The 14,312-nt window shown below is 37.1% G+C and overlaps 1 protein-coding gene across 2 annotated transcripts in view; it reads left to right on the top strand.

Moving 5' to 3' along the window:
* The window catches only part of SLC44A1 (solute carrier family 44 member 1), a 99,829-nt gene that overhangs the window by 34,678 nt on the left and 50,839 nt on the right, over positions 1-14,312 (top strand). For both annotated transcript variants that reach the window (XM_034410663.3, XM_034410662.3), the window contains exon 4: positions 1,979-2,115. In XM_034410663.3, the coding sequence (XP_034266554.1) occupies positions 1,979-2,115 (137 nt within the window). The remainder of the gene's footprint in view (positions 1-1,978; positions 2,116-14,312) is intronic.

The following is a 14,312-nucleotide window of genomic DNA, read 5'->3' as shown; positions in this document are numbered from 1 at the left end:
ATATCTTGCTTATTTTCTATATGTTGTGCAAGAAATAGACAATAGTTATGACTGTTTTATTTGCTTTTTTTGAGTATTCTTTGAAAATACGTATCCTAATCTTTATGGTCCTTTGTAAAGTAGGCCAAAAGAAAATGCAAAAAAGTTGGTTGACGGATGAAGGGATAATATTTCAGGCATTAATAGCAATAGTGATACTAATAATGGGTGGGTAAAGTAACTAAGATACCATTATTTCATGTGCTTTCTGTGTAGTTCTATAGTATATAGCATAAATCAATATAACATACTATATTCTGAAATAGCAAGAAAAATGCAGGTGTGATATCACTGATCCTAAGAGCCCTCATTTCTGCATTGAGATCACTTGGTTTTTTTTGGTTTCCAGATGTGTTGAGGATAGCAAAATTGCCAATGGAAAAGTTTCTAAGGTGAGCAGTTTGGGAACTCTTATTTCATCTTAGAGGACTACTTCATGGTGCTGATCACAGCTAAATAATTACTTTCCTGCAACTGTTACAGTACCCCAAACCATTCGTCAAAATGGCTTCCAAAGAAAAATTCTTGACTTTTAAGACCTTTGTCAGGGATGCTTCTCAGAGTTCCCCTTTCAGACAAAAACAAAAAAGAAGTCTTTTCAATTGTGTGTCAAGCATATCTGCAAGCCCCAAAACCTCACTCTATAAATAAATTGTGGACAATACAGGTAGTCCTCAACTTACAACTATTAGTTTAACAACTGTTCAAAATTAAAATGACACTGAAAAAAGTGATTTATGACCAGTCCTTGCAGCATCCCCATGTTTGTGAGATCATAATTTTGGCATTTGGCAACTGGCATGTATTTACAATAGTTATGGCCTCCTGGGATCATGTGATCACCATTTGCGATCTTCCCAGCCAGCTTCCGACAAACAAAGTCAATAGGGGGAGTTGGATTTGTTGAATGGCCACTTAATTCACTTAACAACTGCAGAGATTTGTTTAACAAAGGATATGAAAGGAGCCCCCAACTGGGCATCCCTGGGTAATGTTCATGTCACCAGCTAATCCTTTCAATCCGGAAGCGCCTCAGAGCTTCTGACACGCATGCAATGTGAATGATAATTGGAGTACTATATATATTGTGAATTTAAAGATCACATTCAGAATACAGTAGGCTCTTAGTTTCTCAAAACCTATAAACAAAGACAAGCAGTTTTTTTGTTGTGAGGGTTACATTTAAAAAATAATATTGCTCCTTAACTGCCTCAAAGTACATGATAGTGATGTAACTTGACAGTACAGGATGAACTTTGTTAAAGTTGGTAAATCAGGTGGGATGGTAATATATAGTATGATTATTCTGCAGCCTTTGATATGAAATTGCATTATGTTCAAAAGTGGAAATTGTGAAGCTTCCAGAAGTTAACATGTTGGGACCATTCTGTAACAGTGGATATATTGCTATGTTTCTGAATGAGATAAAATAAATACATACTTTAACAGACTTTCTTTCAATGCTTGATTACTTGTTCCCTGAATTTAGCTCTTATTGCATTCATTCAAAGGAAAATGCAAGGTGTTTAGCAAAAATATAGCCATAGATAGATAGATAGATAGATAGATAGATAGATAGATAGATAGATAGATAGAAAGTACATGGGCAACCAAACTTTTTGTTTATTACCTAGAAATGCATTTTAGGAATAGTATAGTCAGATGTAACTAGAAAAAATGCTGACTATTCAGAAAGACATATGTTGCATGTGAGTAGATATCACATGAGTTGCTAATGGTTTTCTTTGTGGTGATTCCATAATACTAAATATAGATATTTAACATCCATCATCATTACAGAGAGGCACCACTTTAATCTTAAGTGGAAGTGTATAATTAAATAAATGGTATGTTATATAGTGCTTTTACTTCTAAAATTTGAAAGTTCTGTTTTAGGTTCTTTATCTAAATCAACATGTATGTGCATTTTTTCCTTAAGGTTTGTGTTTTTTCTGGAGCCATGCAATGTAGATTTAGTACGTCGGAAGATCAAGTCCATTGCTCTCTGTGTATCAGCATGCCCACGTAGTGAATTGAAAACTCTGGCTGATGTTCAGAAATTTGCAGATATTAATGGTAAGGTGAATACAATTTTATTTCTCATTTTACTAAAGTATTATTTGGAAATAACTAATAACACATCAAAAAACAACCATCATGCATTGTGTTAAAACAGTCTTTTCTTTTTCTCAGAATGAAGTGCTTCATCTACAATAGTTGCAAATATATATGATCTTATAAACTTTACATCTTAAAGAAACAAAACAAGATGATGCTGTTTTTCTTAGGTGCTCTCTTTTCATATCCAAATGTTATAGATTTAATTGGACTAGAGGAATTAAAGCTCATAAAATTATTCAAATTTTCCTTAGTGGGTGACAAGCCCACACCAACCACAGTAACAATGTTGATACAATGTCCAAGTTTTTGTTCTGAGGCTCTGCACTGGTTCTTTGATGTTACACTTTATAAAATGACTGATTGTCCAAGAATGGGTCCGGCAAAGATAATTTTGATGAGAAAGATAGATTATGTATTTGTATTTATTAGATTTAGACCCTGCCTTTTCTCTACAAGCTCAAGGTCACCAGACCGAAATTCAGATGCTTGGCAACGGATTTATATTTATAATGGTTTCAATATTCGAGGGTCATGTGATCACCCCTTCTGACAAGCAAAGTCAGTGGGGAAGCCAGATTCACTTAACAACCATGTTATTAACTTAACAATTGCAGTGATTCATTAATTGTGGCAAGAAAGGTGGTAAAATGGGGCAAAACTCACTTAACAGTCTCACTTAGCAACAGAAATTTTGGGATCAATTATGTTTGTAAATTGAGAGCTGTCTATAAACAACATTTCCCTTCCCTCCCCTTCCTCTTTCCATCTTTCCTGGAATACTTGAGTGAATTACTTTCCTTTTACATTACTAGGTGCCAGAAATATATGTTATTAATAAATACTGATATATTCTGATATATATGGATAGACTGTTCCTAAAGTGCAAATATGTTTGGAGAAAAGTGCTTCTGAAAATTTATTTGTATGCTTTTATTTAAAACAAATATATTAAAAGAATTAACAGAATTTATAGAGGAATAGGAGTCTTATGTGGCATTCCCCAATGCATCATACTGCACTAGAATGAGAGCTGACAATATGAAAAGTTTTCTGCACATTAAAATGCCAGGTGCTAAGAAGAATTCTAGTCAGATTTATATTCCAGAATGCTGGTTTTCAATGTCTAAGAAGGTTTTTAGAAGTTATCAATAGAATATTAAGTGATGCATTAAAATCTACATTTCCATAGATGTGAGTCAATATGGTTTGATGTTTATGCCAGTTTGACAAAAATGTGCCCTAAATGATATCAGGTGAGAGGAAAGTGACACCATGGCAACACCATAGCATTATATGCAAACTGTGGTATACTTTGTAGTATTTTAGATAAAATACAAATCCGGAAAAATAGTTACCTTTAATTTTGCTTACAGAAATGGAAACTGTTTGGCCTCTTCAGGTAAACTTCAGGAGAATTAAACAAGCTATATTTCTAACCCTATTCCAATAAAAATATTCATTGAATTTAAAATAATACTAATGCTAGAGTTTGATATTTACATTTGTCATAGTTTTAAATTATTTTGTGTATTTATGAAGTTTAATTCTGTTGCACCATCCCATTAAGGCTTTTAAATTAGCATCATCTTCTTAATCCAGAGCATTAGACTTTATCCGAAAAGACAGTTCTAATCTTTTTTCAACTTATGCAACCTAGAGGAGCAGCTGCTTGTCCTCAAAGTAAGCATATTAGATGCTAGACAGAAGAACAAAATGGTATTAATAAGAAAAAAGAAAGATTATATTATTATGGGAGAAGATTCCTCAGTTGAATTTTTATTACACATTTTAAAGATGATACATAAACAAACAAAAAAGATAAATGAATAAATAAGGAATTAAAATACCATAAATATGATAATTTTCTAGCATAGTTAATTATGAATAATTGAATATATATCAAGATTAAAAATTGTTATTAAGTTCTAAGCTAAACATGAATATCAAAAAACATAGTCAACACAGTATATAATTTACCAAGATTATGTGCTGCAATAAATTCAATCCACTTTGCTAAGAATCTGCTCTAATTATCTTGTAAATTTAATTATCTGGTAAAAGTTATATATGGATTCTGTTCATGGAAAAATCCAAAATTTTGATGGGTATTGATTGATTGGATTTATAGGGCTTCGCAACTCAGCTAGTGTAAATGATGTACAGTAAGAAATAACAATAAAGCAAAATAATCACATAACATTAAAAGCATATGCAAGATATAAAATGAATGTGATAAAACATGCAAATGGAACAATCAGAAGGGGACTTCTGATAGCCAAATCTGGCCCTAGGTTCTGCCTCAGTTTACCTTCCCAATAAGAAACTGAATCAGAAGGTCATTTAAAAGCATTTAATTGGGGTACCCCTATAAAAAGGGGAGAGCCTCAAGACCCATTTTACATTCCTTTTTATAGTTAACACGAAGAAAATGCAAGAGGGAAGTTGATTGGATGAGATAAAAATAATCTCCCCTTTGCATAGGAAATCAGTTACATGTTAAATATTTGCATCCCATAATATCCCACATATTCATTAAAATAAGGTCTGATGTCAAAAAGGTTGCTTGGAGTTAATGAAGAGACAAACCAGACCCTCATTTGCACTAACAAACTTTTTTTTAATCAGATAGCCAGTTTATCTTTCCAGTTTAGGAAAAGCTATTGATCAATCCGTACAGCAATAGGATAAAAAGTTTTCCTACATTCCAGGCTGTAATTAGATGTAGTACCATTTTAAAAGAGAGAAAAATAAGTTAAATTAAAAGACAAAGTAACTGTGTTAGTTAACAAATTACAAAATCCATGTCATGCGCCCCTCACTTCTCTCAACTGGACCCAAGCACCTGGGGAAAAAGTCGGGTTGTGATGTATGGATGTTGCACAAACCCATATAATATAGTTGAGGAATGGTTTCCAATTTGAATTGAATTCTATTTCAGGTTTACTTTTAAGATTCTAAATACTGAAGCATACTCCCTCAACTTAGCTGTTCTTCCAATATTAAGATGAAACAACCATTCCAAATAAGAAGCATGATTGTAATACTGTGCAGCAATTTGCAAAACAAGCCTAATTCAGCATAAAGGAATTCAGTTTGAAGGACTATATAGTTTTGTAAAATACAGTAAGAATATCACAGGTTGAAATAGCAACTTAACTCAAAAACAAAAGTCTTGCCTTGCTGGGTACAATTTTGTATGTGAGCAAGCCTATCCTATTTGAATTTAGTTAAATTTTTGCTGTACACATATATAGTCAATTTCTCAACTGCTACATATCTTCCAATTTTGGTCTCACAATCTTGTATCGTTGGCACATTTTCTCTTTTCCAATGTTATGGTGAATTGACTCTTGCCATTGTCAGCATATATTTTTATAGGTTATGATATTTTTCATGTATACTTTTTGGAATCATTCTTAGTAAATATATTTGCAGTTTTAATTCAAATATTTTCAATATTCACAACATGTCTGTAGTATAAACCAAGATTAGGGAAAGCTGATTTGCCTTTCTTTTGAGATTTGCAAAATCATTTTTGAATCTTACTCTTACCATAGTTTCATCAATAATTAATTAAATTAAATTAAATCAATTGTTCTTTACCAGTCCTGTAAATTTCTGCTACACTGCCCCAGGTTGTTAAAGGCCTTTTTGCGGATCTAAAATTATTACTGCTATATTCTGTTTTTTATTATTATTCTCCTCCATTATCATCATATTTTCAAAGAATATAGTTCCTTGAAAAATTATGCAACTGCTATTATTTCTGATTATTTATTTCCTGTGATTATTATTTGTATAAATAATTCAAAATGGTTAACACATACAATACTCTTTCCTCCATTATTTTGTGAATTGGGCTGAGAGAGAGTGACTGGCCCAAAAATGTAAAAAGTATGTATGTAGCAGTTTATTCCCTTTCTCTTGCTTTCTCTCTTTTTTTCTGAGTTGCTATACCAAAGGTTTCTTAGTTGTTTGCCTTTTCCAAATGATTTTGACATTTTACTTTCTTTTGAAAGTTTTTCATATCCAATAAATCTAAATGTTATAATTTTATTTGACTTTGTTTAACTCCCTCAGTTAACCAGTCTTCTTGGACTGGTTTTGTGGATCTGTCCTGATTCTTTTATTTTTCTTTCAGTTGTGATTTCCATCTATTTTCACATAAAGAAGCTTCTGTTTGTTGTCCTAGCAGTTATTTCTTTTGTCCCTAACAGTCTTCCAATTCTCCATGTATATTTAATGTTTAGTTCTTTGTGCTTAGTTCTTAGGACTTTTGCAAGAAATATGAATTGTCTCCTTTTTTTTTTTAACATACTAGGGAAAACATTTTCAAATATTTGCATTTGCTTCCCTTCTACAGTTGAGTGTGCCTCAATCTGCTGTTTTAGAATAGCATCTCTCCTTCTCTTGTGCAAAAACCTTAGGAATATATCCCAGCAGACATCTTCTTTGTGCAAATATAACATTTATTCTGAAAAATTATTTAATATGTAGGAAGTATTTGTTTTTGCTGAATTTTTAATATTTCTATTGGTGGTTCTTCCCCCCCCCCCCCCATTTTTGCCCCTTTCACTCATGGGCTTCAACTCTCTTGTCCCTTGTCTTGACATCATTTGTTTCTTTTCTCTTCTTTCTTTGCAAGTAGTAAAAATATTTTCCATAGACAATGTTTTCTTGTTCTACTGCTGTAACCAACCATTGCATCTTTCTAATTATTCCATTTAATAATAAATCATGAATCTTCTTTGCCTCTTGTAATATTTCTCCTGTTGTTACCTTCTTATAACATTCTTAATTCTGTTTATTAACTTCTTTCTATGACAAGCTTCTAATGAACCATAAATTCCAAAAAAACCTTTTACTCACTTTTTTGCTTTCTGTCTGCGAACCACTCCATAATTTCTGCAAGTTTATCTAAAACTCTATCTTGTATGTAAATTCTGTTGTGCAAATTCATGATCAACAGCAAGGATATATGCAATCCTTAAATCCATTTAATCTTTTAATTGGAATGTGTCAATTTAATATATGTTCTTTGGAGCCATCTAGTAAATCAGCTTCTTACATGTTGGAATAGAAAAAATGAGCTGACAAGTGACTCAAGGTCAGCCTCCACCCAAACAGTTTCCCCCACTGTTGTTGTAATTCTTTATGAATCACAAGTACTTACAGTAGTTATTACTTGAAACCCACAACTTGTTCCATTAAGATATTAGTAATGCAAGTACAGTTCTTAACTTAGATCTAACTGCTATATAAAGTCAGCAGAATCTTGTTTTGTTACTGCAAACTCATCCTTTCTCCCTTTCTTTTCTTTCACCTCAGCTCAGGAGTCATTTGAAGTCGTCAAAATTGTAATTATAAAATCCAGTGTAAGAAAGTAATTGTAATTGTAAGATCCAAAAGAGTGGAACAGTACAAAGAAACAATAATTTAATGGTTGGATCCGTGAGAGATTTGTCAAATGTTTCTGTCAGGAGAAAAAAACTAAGAGAAGTTAACCATGGTTAGCTTTGAACAACTGCATCTATGTGACTGCTAGATGGTAAAATGTGGCCTTGACTAAGGCATCCAAGTATCCCCAACCTTGTTTTCTTAAATTAACATGTGGCTTAAATACTTAAATAAGTATTTAAGTATTAATAGTTGAATCTAAGAGGACCTGAATCTTGAACTTTCCATATTCTGTCTTATAGCCAAAGGAAGAAAGAATGACCAAGGATAATCCTTGAAATATAGAAAATTACATTCGGAAATGTAATTTATACAGTGAGAATCATAAAGAATGATCTTATGAAAGAATATGATTTAATAACTTCATACATTTTTATTAAATAATGTAAAGGAATACAAATATGAAAGTATTAAAAATAAATCAATGAAATTCAATATCTCAGGTATATTTATTTTGTTCCAAATATACGAAGGCATTATGAATACTCAATCTAGATCATGTTTATTCATGAACACAATTCGAATTAAATTTGTATTTATTAGTTGAGAATGCTTTCTAAGACTGATATCAAATGAAAAATGTTCTCCCTTCAGATTCTGTAGCAGACTCTTGCTTCAGAAATCTGTTGAAGGCCTATATCTTCCTACAGGACATCTATAGGTAAATATTAAATGAATATATTTTTGTTTCTCCCAATTTTTATTAAAACATCTGCCTTCATTTTTAGTATGTACTAGCTGATAACCTGGCTTTGCCCGGGTATTTATTTATCGCCAGCTCCCTCCACTCTGTGTGTGTGTCTCTCTCCTCTCTCCCCCCCTCTCCCCCTCTCTTTATCTCTCTCTCTCTGTATCTCTCTCTCCCCCCCCTCTGATTCTGATACGAGGTGTCATGAGGCACAGTGAACTTGGGCACAATGGGGGAGATGGGATCCCCTCCTCTTCCTGGAGCCCATTACGATGTGAAGCGACAACGTGATCCTGCCCCATTCGCCCCTAGCAACAGGACGCTTACAGCTCTAAGCCTGAAGTGGCAGGAGGACTGCCTTGAGTACAAATGTGGCACGAAGGCAAGTACAGGGTTGCTTCGCTCCTGCACTAAGGCTCTGGCCATTGCCTTGCTGTGTCCCCCGCCAGGCAGCTTTTCGGACGAGCGCGGTGGGCGTGAGCTCCAGCCCGAAGTGGCAGGAGGCAAAGGCTGCCTTGAGCACAAATGTGGTACGAAGGCAAGTATAGAGCCGCTTCAGTCCCTTCAGTCCTGCACTAAGGCTCTGGTGGCCCTCCTCCTCCTCTTCCTTCTTCTCCTCTCGCAACCCCTGGTTGGCTGTGGCAGGGCCGGTGGGTGTGCCATTACCATGGCAACTCCACTGTGCTGTACAGTAGAAGCCATTTTAAGGCACAACAGGCTGTATTTTAACAGAACACCCCCCCCCCAAGGGGTGTTAGGGGTGTCTTACCCCCACAGTATTTCTTTCCAGGGAGTAAGTCATCTATGTACCATGTTTGGTTGAAATTGCTCAAGGCGTTCCAGAGTTATGCTGACACACACACACACACACACACACACACACACACACACACACACACAGCCATTTTTATATAGAGAGATGTTGTTTGAATTGTTTTTAGTGTGTATTTTTCATTTTACTTACGTTCATTTTACTCTTTTTAAACCAGTTCAGAAGTGACAGAATCGCATATTAAATCTGTCTGTCAGTCGGTCGGTCGGTCGGTCTGTCGGGCTGTCTGTCTGTCTGTCTATCTCATCTATCTCTGACTTGTTTGCCATCCATCTCACTTTGAGGTGACTAAATAATAATAAAACAGAATACTTTGTGAAATTGCAATAACAATAGCACTCAAGTAATGTCAGGTATGATTTATCCTAATTTATTCAGTAACCAGAGAATATACCAAATTCTTGTATAAGATTAGAGAAATATATATATAAAATATAAGATCATATACATACAAAATTATCTATTGTTCTATCAATTTCTTTAATCTTTTCATTTTTTCTGATAATACAAGCAAAAGGTTCTAAGATCAAATAAAAAGGAAGAGAAAGGGTATCCCATATATCAATATAACTTCTAAAATGAAAAATCCATCATTTGTAATCAAGAAGCTGGATAAATTATGTCTTGAAGATATAAAACTTTGGAAGAATTCATAATAAATCAAAAAGCACTTCATAAAGTTCCACCAACCCATAACCAAAGTTTCCTCAGCTTCCCACATATTCCACCATTACGTAGTTCAAGTGATTGTATCAGTTAGAAATCCAATATTAATAGAACTGTGGTAGCCTCATAACTGTGGTATGTTCAAAGCAACAGGTCTTATGTACTAACAAACAGTACCTTTTAGTATTCATGTTTATCAAATAATTAACTTTATATTTGGAACACAGAATAAGATCCACTTTGAGATGAATCAGGATATGAATTCATTAAAAACTAAGAGTAAGTGTTAGAAAAGAGTTACTCGTAACACACCCGCTCTTAGAGGCAATGCCTTTCATCTCCAATTCTAGGTAGGTCATGGCTGGGTGGCTCAGTGGCTAAGACTCTGAGCTTGATCAGAAAAGTTGGCAGTTCAGTGGTTTGAATCCCTAGTATAGGTCTCCTGCATAAGCAGGGGGTTGGACTAGATGACCTCCAAGGTCCCTTCCAGCTCTGTTACTGTTTCTAAATGTATGTAGCAAGTAATTTTAACAATGTACAAAGGAAATGAGGAATGGGAAAATAGCATAGAATTGGTGGTCGAAATTTCTGTGGAAAATTGGCTTCATAAAACTTTTAAATATTTGCTAGATGTAGCCAAATATTACTACTTCAGTTGAAATGCAGTTTTGAAATTTATATATAGTGTTTGGTTTTATATTTCACACTTGAGTAGGTTTTTGAGTGGATACTTTTGGAGTGACCTTTGCAGTGTAGAATTATCTGCAGCTGACATAAGTGGATGTCATATCCACTTTTACAGTCCATATAAAATGGCTTGGAAAAAAACATGAAATAATGTTTTGTGCCTGACTTTTGGAAGTGAGAAAATCTTTGAATCATGAATTGTGTTTACATTGCTGTCTTTTAAAAAACTGGTAGTCAAAAAGTAAAACAAAGGATTTTTTTTACAAAGTCCAAAACAACTGTTATCTTACCAATGAAATTTTCATAGATTACAGCTAACTTTTTTCCATAGCAAAGTGTTATTGTGAACGTGCAATGGAAGGCTTGTGTTTTGGTTTGCTCACTTAGGAACAACAAGGTTTAGATGATATAAATATAAATATATAGGTTTGCAACCTTTTGGCTAAAATCAAATACGCTATCATTTGGAAATAGATAATGACCTTGGAATGAATTCTACTGGAGATTTATCTTGAAAGAATGATCGCAAAAAGTTACTGTTTGGAGATTCATTTAAAAATTATTGTTTATCAATGTTAGTTTTTAAAGCTCCTTAGGGCTCATTTGAAGTTACTAACATAATTCCTGTCTTCTCATGACATGCAGAGCTCCGTAGATAATGTGTCGTGTGTGTTGTACATTCTTTGATATGTCCTAAACACACTTGTAAATCTTTTTTTGTAAAGAATGCAGTGGTTCAAAAAAAGGATGCAGTGGTTCACAAAAGAAAATTTCCCCAAAAGATGGAAACTTTGGGTTTGATTGTTCTCCATAGTGGTGGAGATAGCAACCAGGAATGAGTTGACCTCGTCTGCTGGCTGTTTGGACTGAGTCTGTCAGAGCTGTGAGAACATGCCTCTGTTGCTAACATTCCCCAGCTTTTGACTCAGTCCTTCAGCTAGGACAGACGTGTCAAAATTCCTCCGGTTTCTGACAGGAGCATTTCTGAACTCCTTTTGACAGTACAGGATATTTCTGGACTTCAGATTTGTGAGTTCTTACAACCGGCTGACTCCCGATCCTCCGGTAGAATCGCTGGGTTTATTTCAGCGGTAAGGGCTTCAGCTCGAACCGCTGAAGCCCACCAAGCTCCGCTGAAGTCAGGGGTAGCGTGAACCTAGCCCCTGTAACTTGAAATGTAATGGAGCTTTAATGAGCATAGGAGCTTCGCGCTCCTTAATCTAGCGCATGAGATTTGCGCAGTCGCTGGAGCTTTCGCGCTCCTCATTTGACAGCTCAGGAAAGTCCAGCCGCCGCAGGAGCTTCGCACTCCTAAACTTATTGTGAGTAGCGTGAATGAGCTTTGCTTCACACCACTACCCCAGGGGCTCAGGATTGCTTGGGAGCTGTAGCGCTGCAGCCTAAAGAGCCCAAGCAGCTGGAGTTCTAGGAGCTTTGTGCTCCACTTTGAAGTGTCCAACTGACTGGTGCAAGTACTGCCTGAGAGCAGAAAACTGCCGAAACTGCCAGAGAGTCTAAAAAAGGCGAGAAAGGGCGCAAAAGGCTTTTAAGCCTCCTGATCACCAGAGCATTGGGGAAACGGCACAAACAATCCCACAATTGCCAATTTATTGCCTTTCCTCAAATAGCGAGCCTCCAACAGTGAGTGTGAGCGCAGAAAGAGAGAGAGAGATAGAGCGCCCTCTTTGACACCAGCCTGCCGTTACAACAGTAAAGGTGGAGGAGGCAGTTGCAGGCAGCAGCATGAAAGTGAAGGCTGCAGAGGCTTCAGCATTGCAGGTTGATCCTGTGGGCCCTGGCAAGAATACTTCATCAAGGGCAGTGGCAAAGCACACCTCAAAATCTGGAGGCAAGGCTGTGTCTGCCAGTAAGGGCTCAAAGGCAGCCGAGAAAGATGAGTGCAGGGGGCAAAAGGCTCTTGAAAAACTGCGCTAGAGCTGACAGTGAAAGAAACCAACTGTCAGAAATATGTGGTGAGCCAAGCCATCCAATATGTCCTAAACACACTTGTAATTTTTTTTTTTGTAAAGAATGCAGTGGTTCAAAAAAAACACAAAAGAAAATTTCCCCAAAGGATGGAAACTTTGGGTTTGAATGTTCTTAGTGTGGGAAACATAAACTATTGGGGTGGGGGAAGTACTGAAAGGTTTGTTGGAGAAAAAAAAGATCAGTCGTCTCTAAATGTGGAAAAAAAGTATACCAGTCTGAGCTGTGGATGGATGTTTTAGTTCTTCTGTGGTTCCAAGATTTAGAATTGTCTTAAAATCAGCAGTTTTCCAGTACGCTGTTCTGATAATCCATGCATGGGTCATCTCTCATCTATATGCCAGAGACTGAGTGTAAATTTCCCCCCCCCTTCTTTGACCGCACCTGTGCTCGGTTGAGCTTCAGTCTTTTTCACTCAGTCTAGCTGAAGAGACCTGAATGGCTTTCTCTAGCATTTAGCTGCCAGATTTCTCACCTTGGATTATCATTTTGGACTTTGTTTTTTTCTTCGACATTTTTCCTGAAGGAGCTGCACATTTGGACTCGGATAGGAGAATTGACATCACCTCCTCTGCTGCTGGCAGTGTTTTAGGCATCCCTGGGGCTCCAGGCAGCCTTCCACCGCCCTGGACTTCCTTGGGGCAGCATTCCAGAGTTCTGTCCCTTTTCAGGGCACCTCTGATGCTTGGATCTGCCGCCGGTGGGTGAGCTGATTTCCAAGTCAGCTGACACAACCGCCACCACAATCGCAGCTCCACATTTGTTGGGCGGCTCTTGAGTCACTGCACGGGGATCTGGGGCAAACTCCGAAGATCAGGTGAAGCTTTGTGGTGCTTGGAGGGCTTGAAATAGCTTTCGTGCCATTTTTTTGTTTGCAAATGGTCCGCAGTGGCGCAGGGAAGTGGTTTTGCCGCTTGTGCCCGCCATTTTGTTTGTGGATTCAGGCGTGGCAGTGCTTTGAGAGGCTCAGCTGCCTCGCACCTTGCTTGTTTGCCATTTGCCTTGCTTCCCACCTTCAAAGACTTCTCTGGACAACAGAGAAGGGAGCTTTTGGAGAAGCGGTGCTTAAGAGTTGGGTTTGACTCCAGTGCCTTATTTCCTGGAGTTCCAGAAGCCTGAGCCACCGCTGGGAGTCAGTGCGGTCTTTATCACCATTTCCAGAGGTTTGGATGCAGCAATGAGGGAGGACAGGTTTGTCTGTGTCTGTGCCGGGCCTTTATTCTTCTGAACTTTCAGTCCAGTTTCTTTTTAGAGCTGGCATTGTGAGGGTGGTGTCCTTGGGAGCTGTCTTTTACTACCTACTCTGTGGAGTGATAGTCTTCTGGGCCTGTTGGACTGCAGTTCCATCGTTGCCTTCTGCTTTTCGGCTTCTCAGCAGCCTTACTACGTGGCAGTTATCGTGTCTGACTCTGCTCTGTCTTCTGACATGGAGCAAGCTGTTAGCTCTCCCAAAGCCCATAGATCCAAGCACTCTGGCTCTAAAAGGGCTAAAAAATCCACCAGTAGTAAGTCAGTTAAGGCTAGGCCTTCATCATCTGGGTCTTCTAAACAGTCTGCAATGGTTGACAAAGACGCTAAGAGGTGTCACAAAGCCTTGGAGAAGCAGTTTGATAAGGCACAACTCAATGCTCAGGTTGCAGAGCATCACCGTGCATCTACCACTGAAGCCATCTCGGCTGATCATTGTTATTGTACCCCTACCACATGTTGGGGCTGCTGCGCTCCAGGGCTGGGCTACATCTGAGGCTGGTACTTCTTCTCAGCTATTGGTTGATATTACACAGGAAGACCACTTGGGGGTCCAGAGTACAATGCCAGTGGGGTTGCATAGGCACC

The sequence above is a fragment of the Pantherophis guttatus genome, chromosome 2, assembly GCF_059756535.1.
Source record: "Pantherophis guttatus breed Tessera chromosome 2, ASM5975653v1, whole genome shotgun sequence".
In the NCBI taxonomy this organism is placed as follows: domain Eukaryota; kingdom Metazoa; phylum Chordata; class Lepidosauria; order Squamata; family Colubridae; genus Pantherophis; species Pantherophis guttatus.
This window is presented reverse-complemented; position numbering and strand designations above follow the sequence as displayed.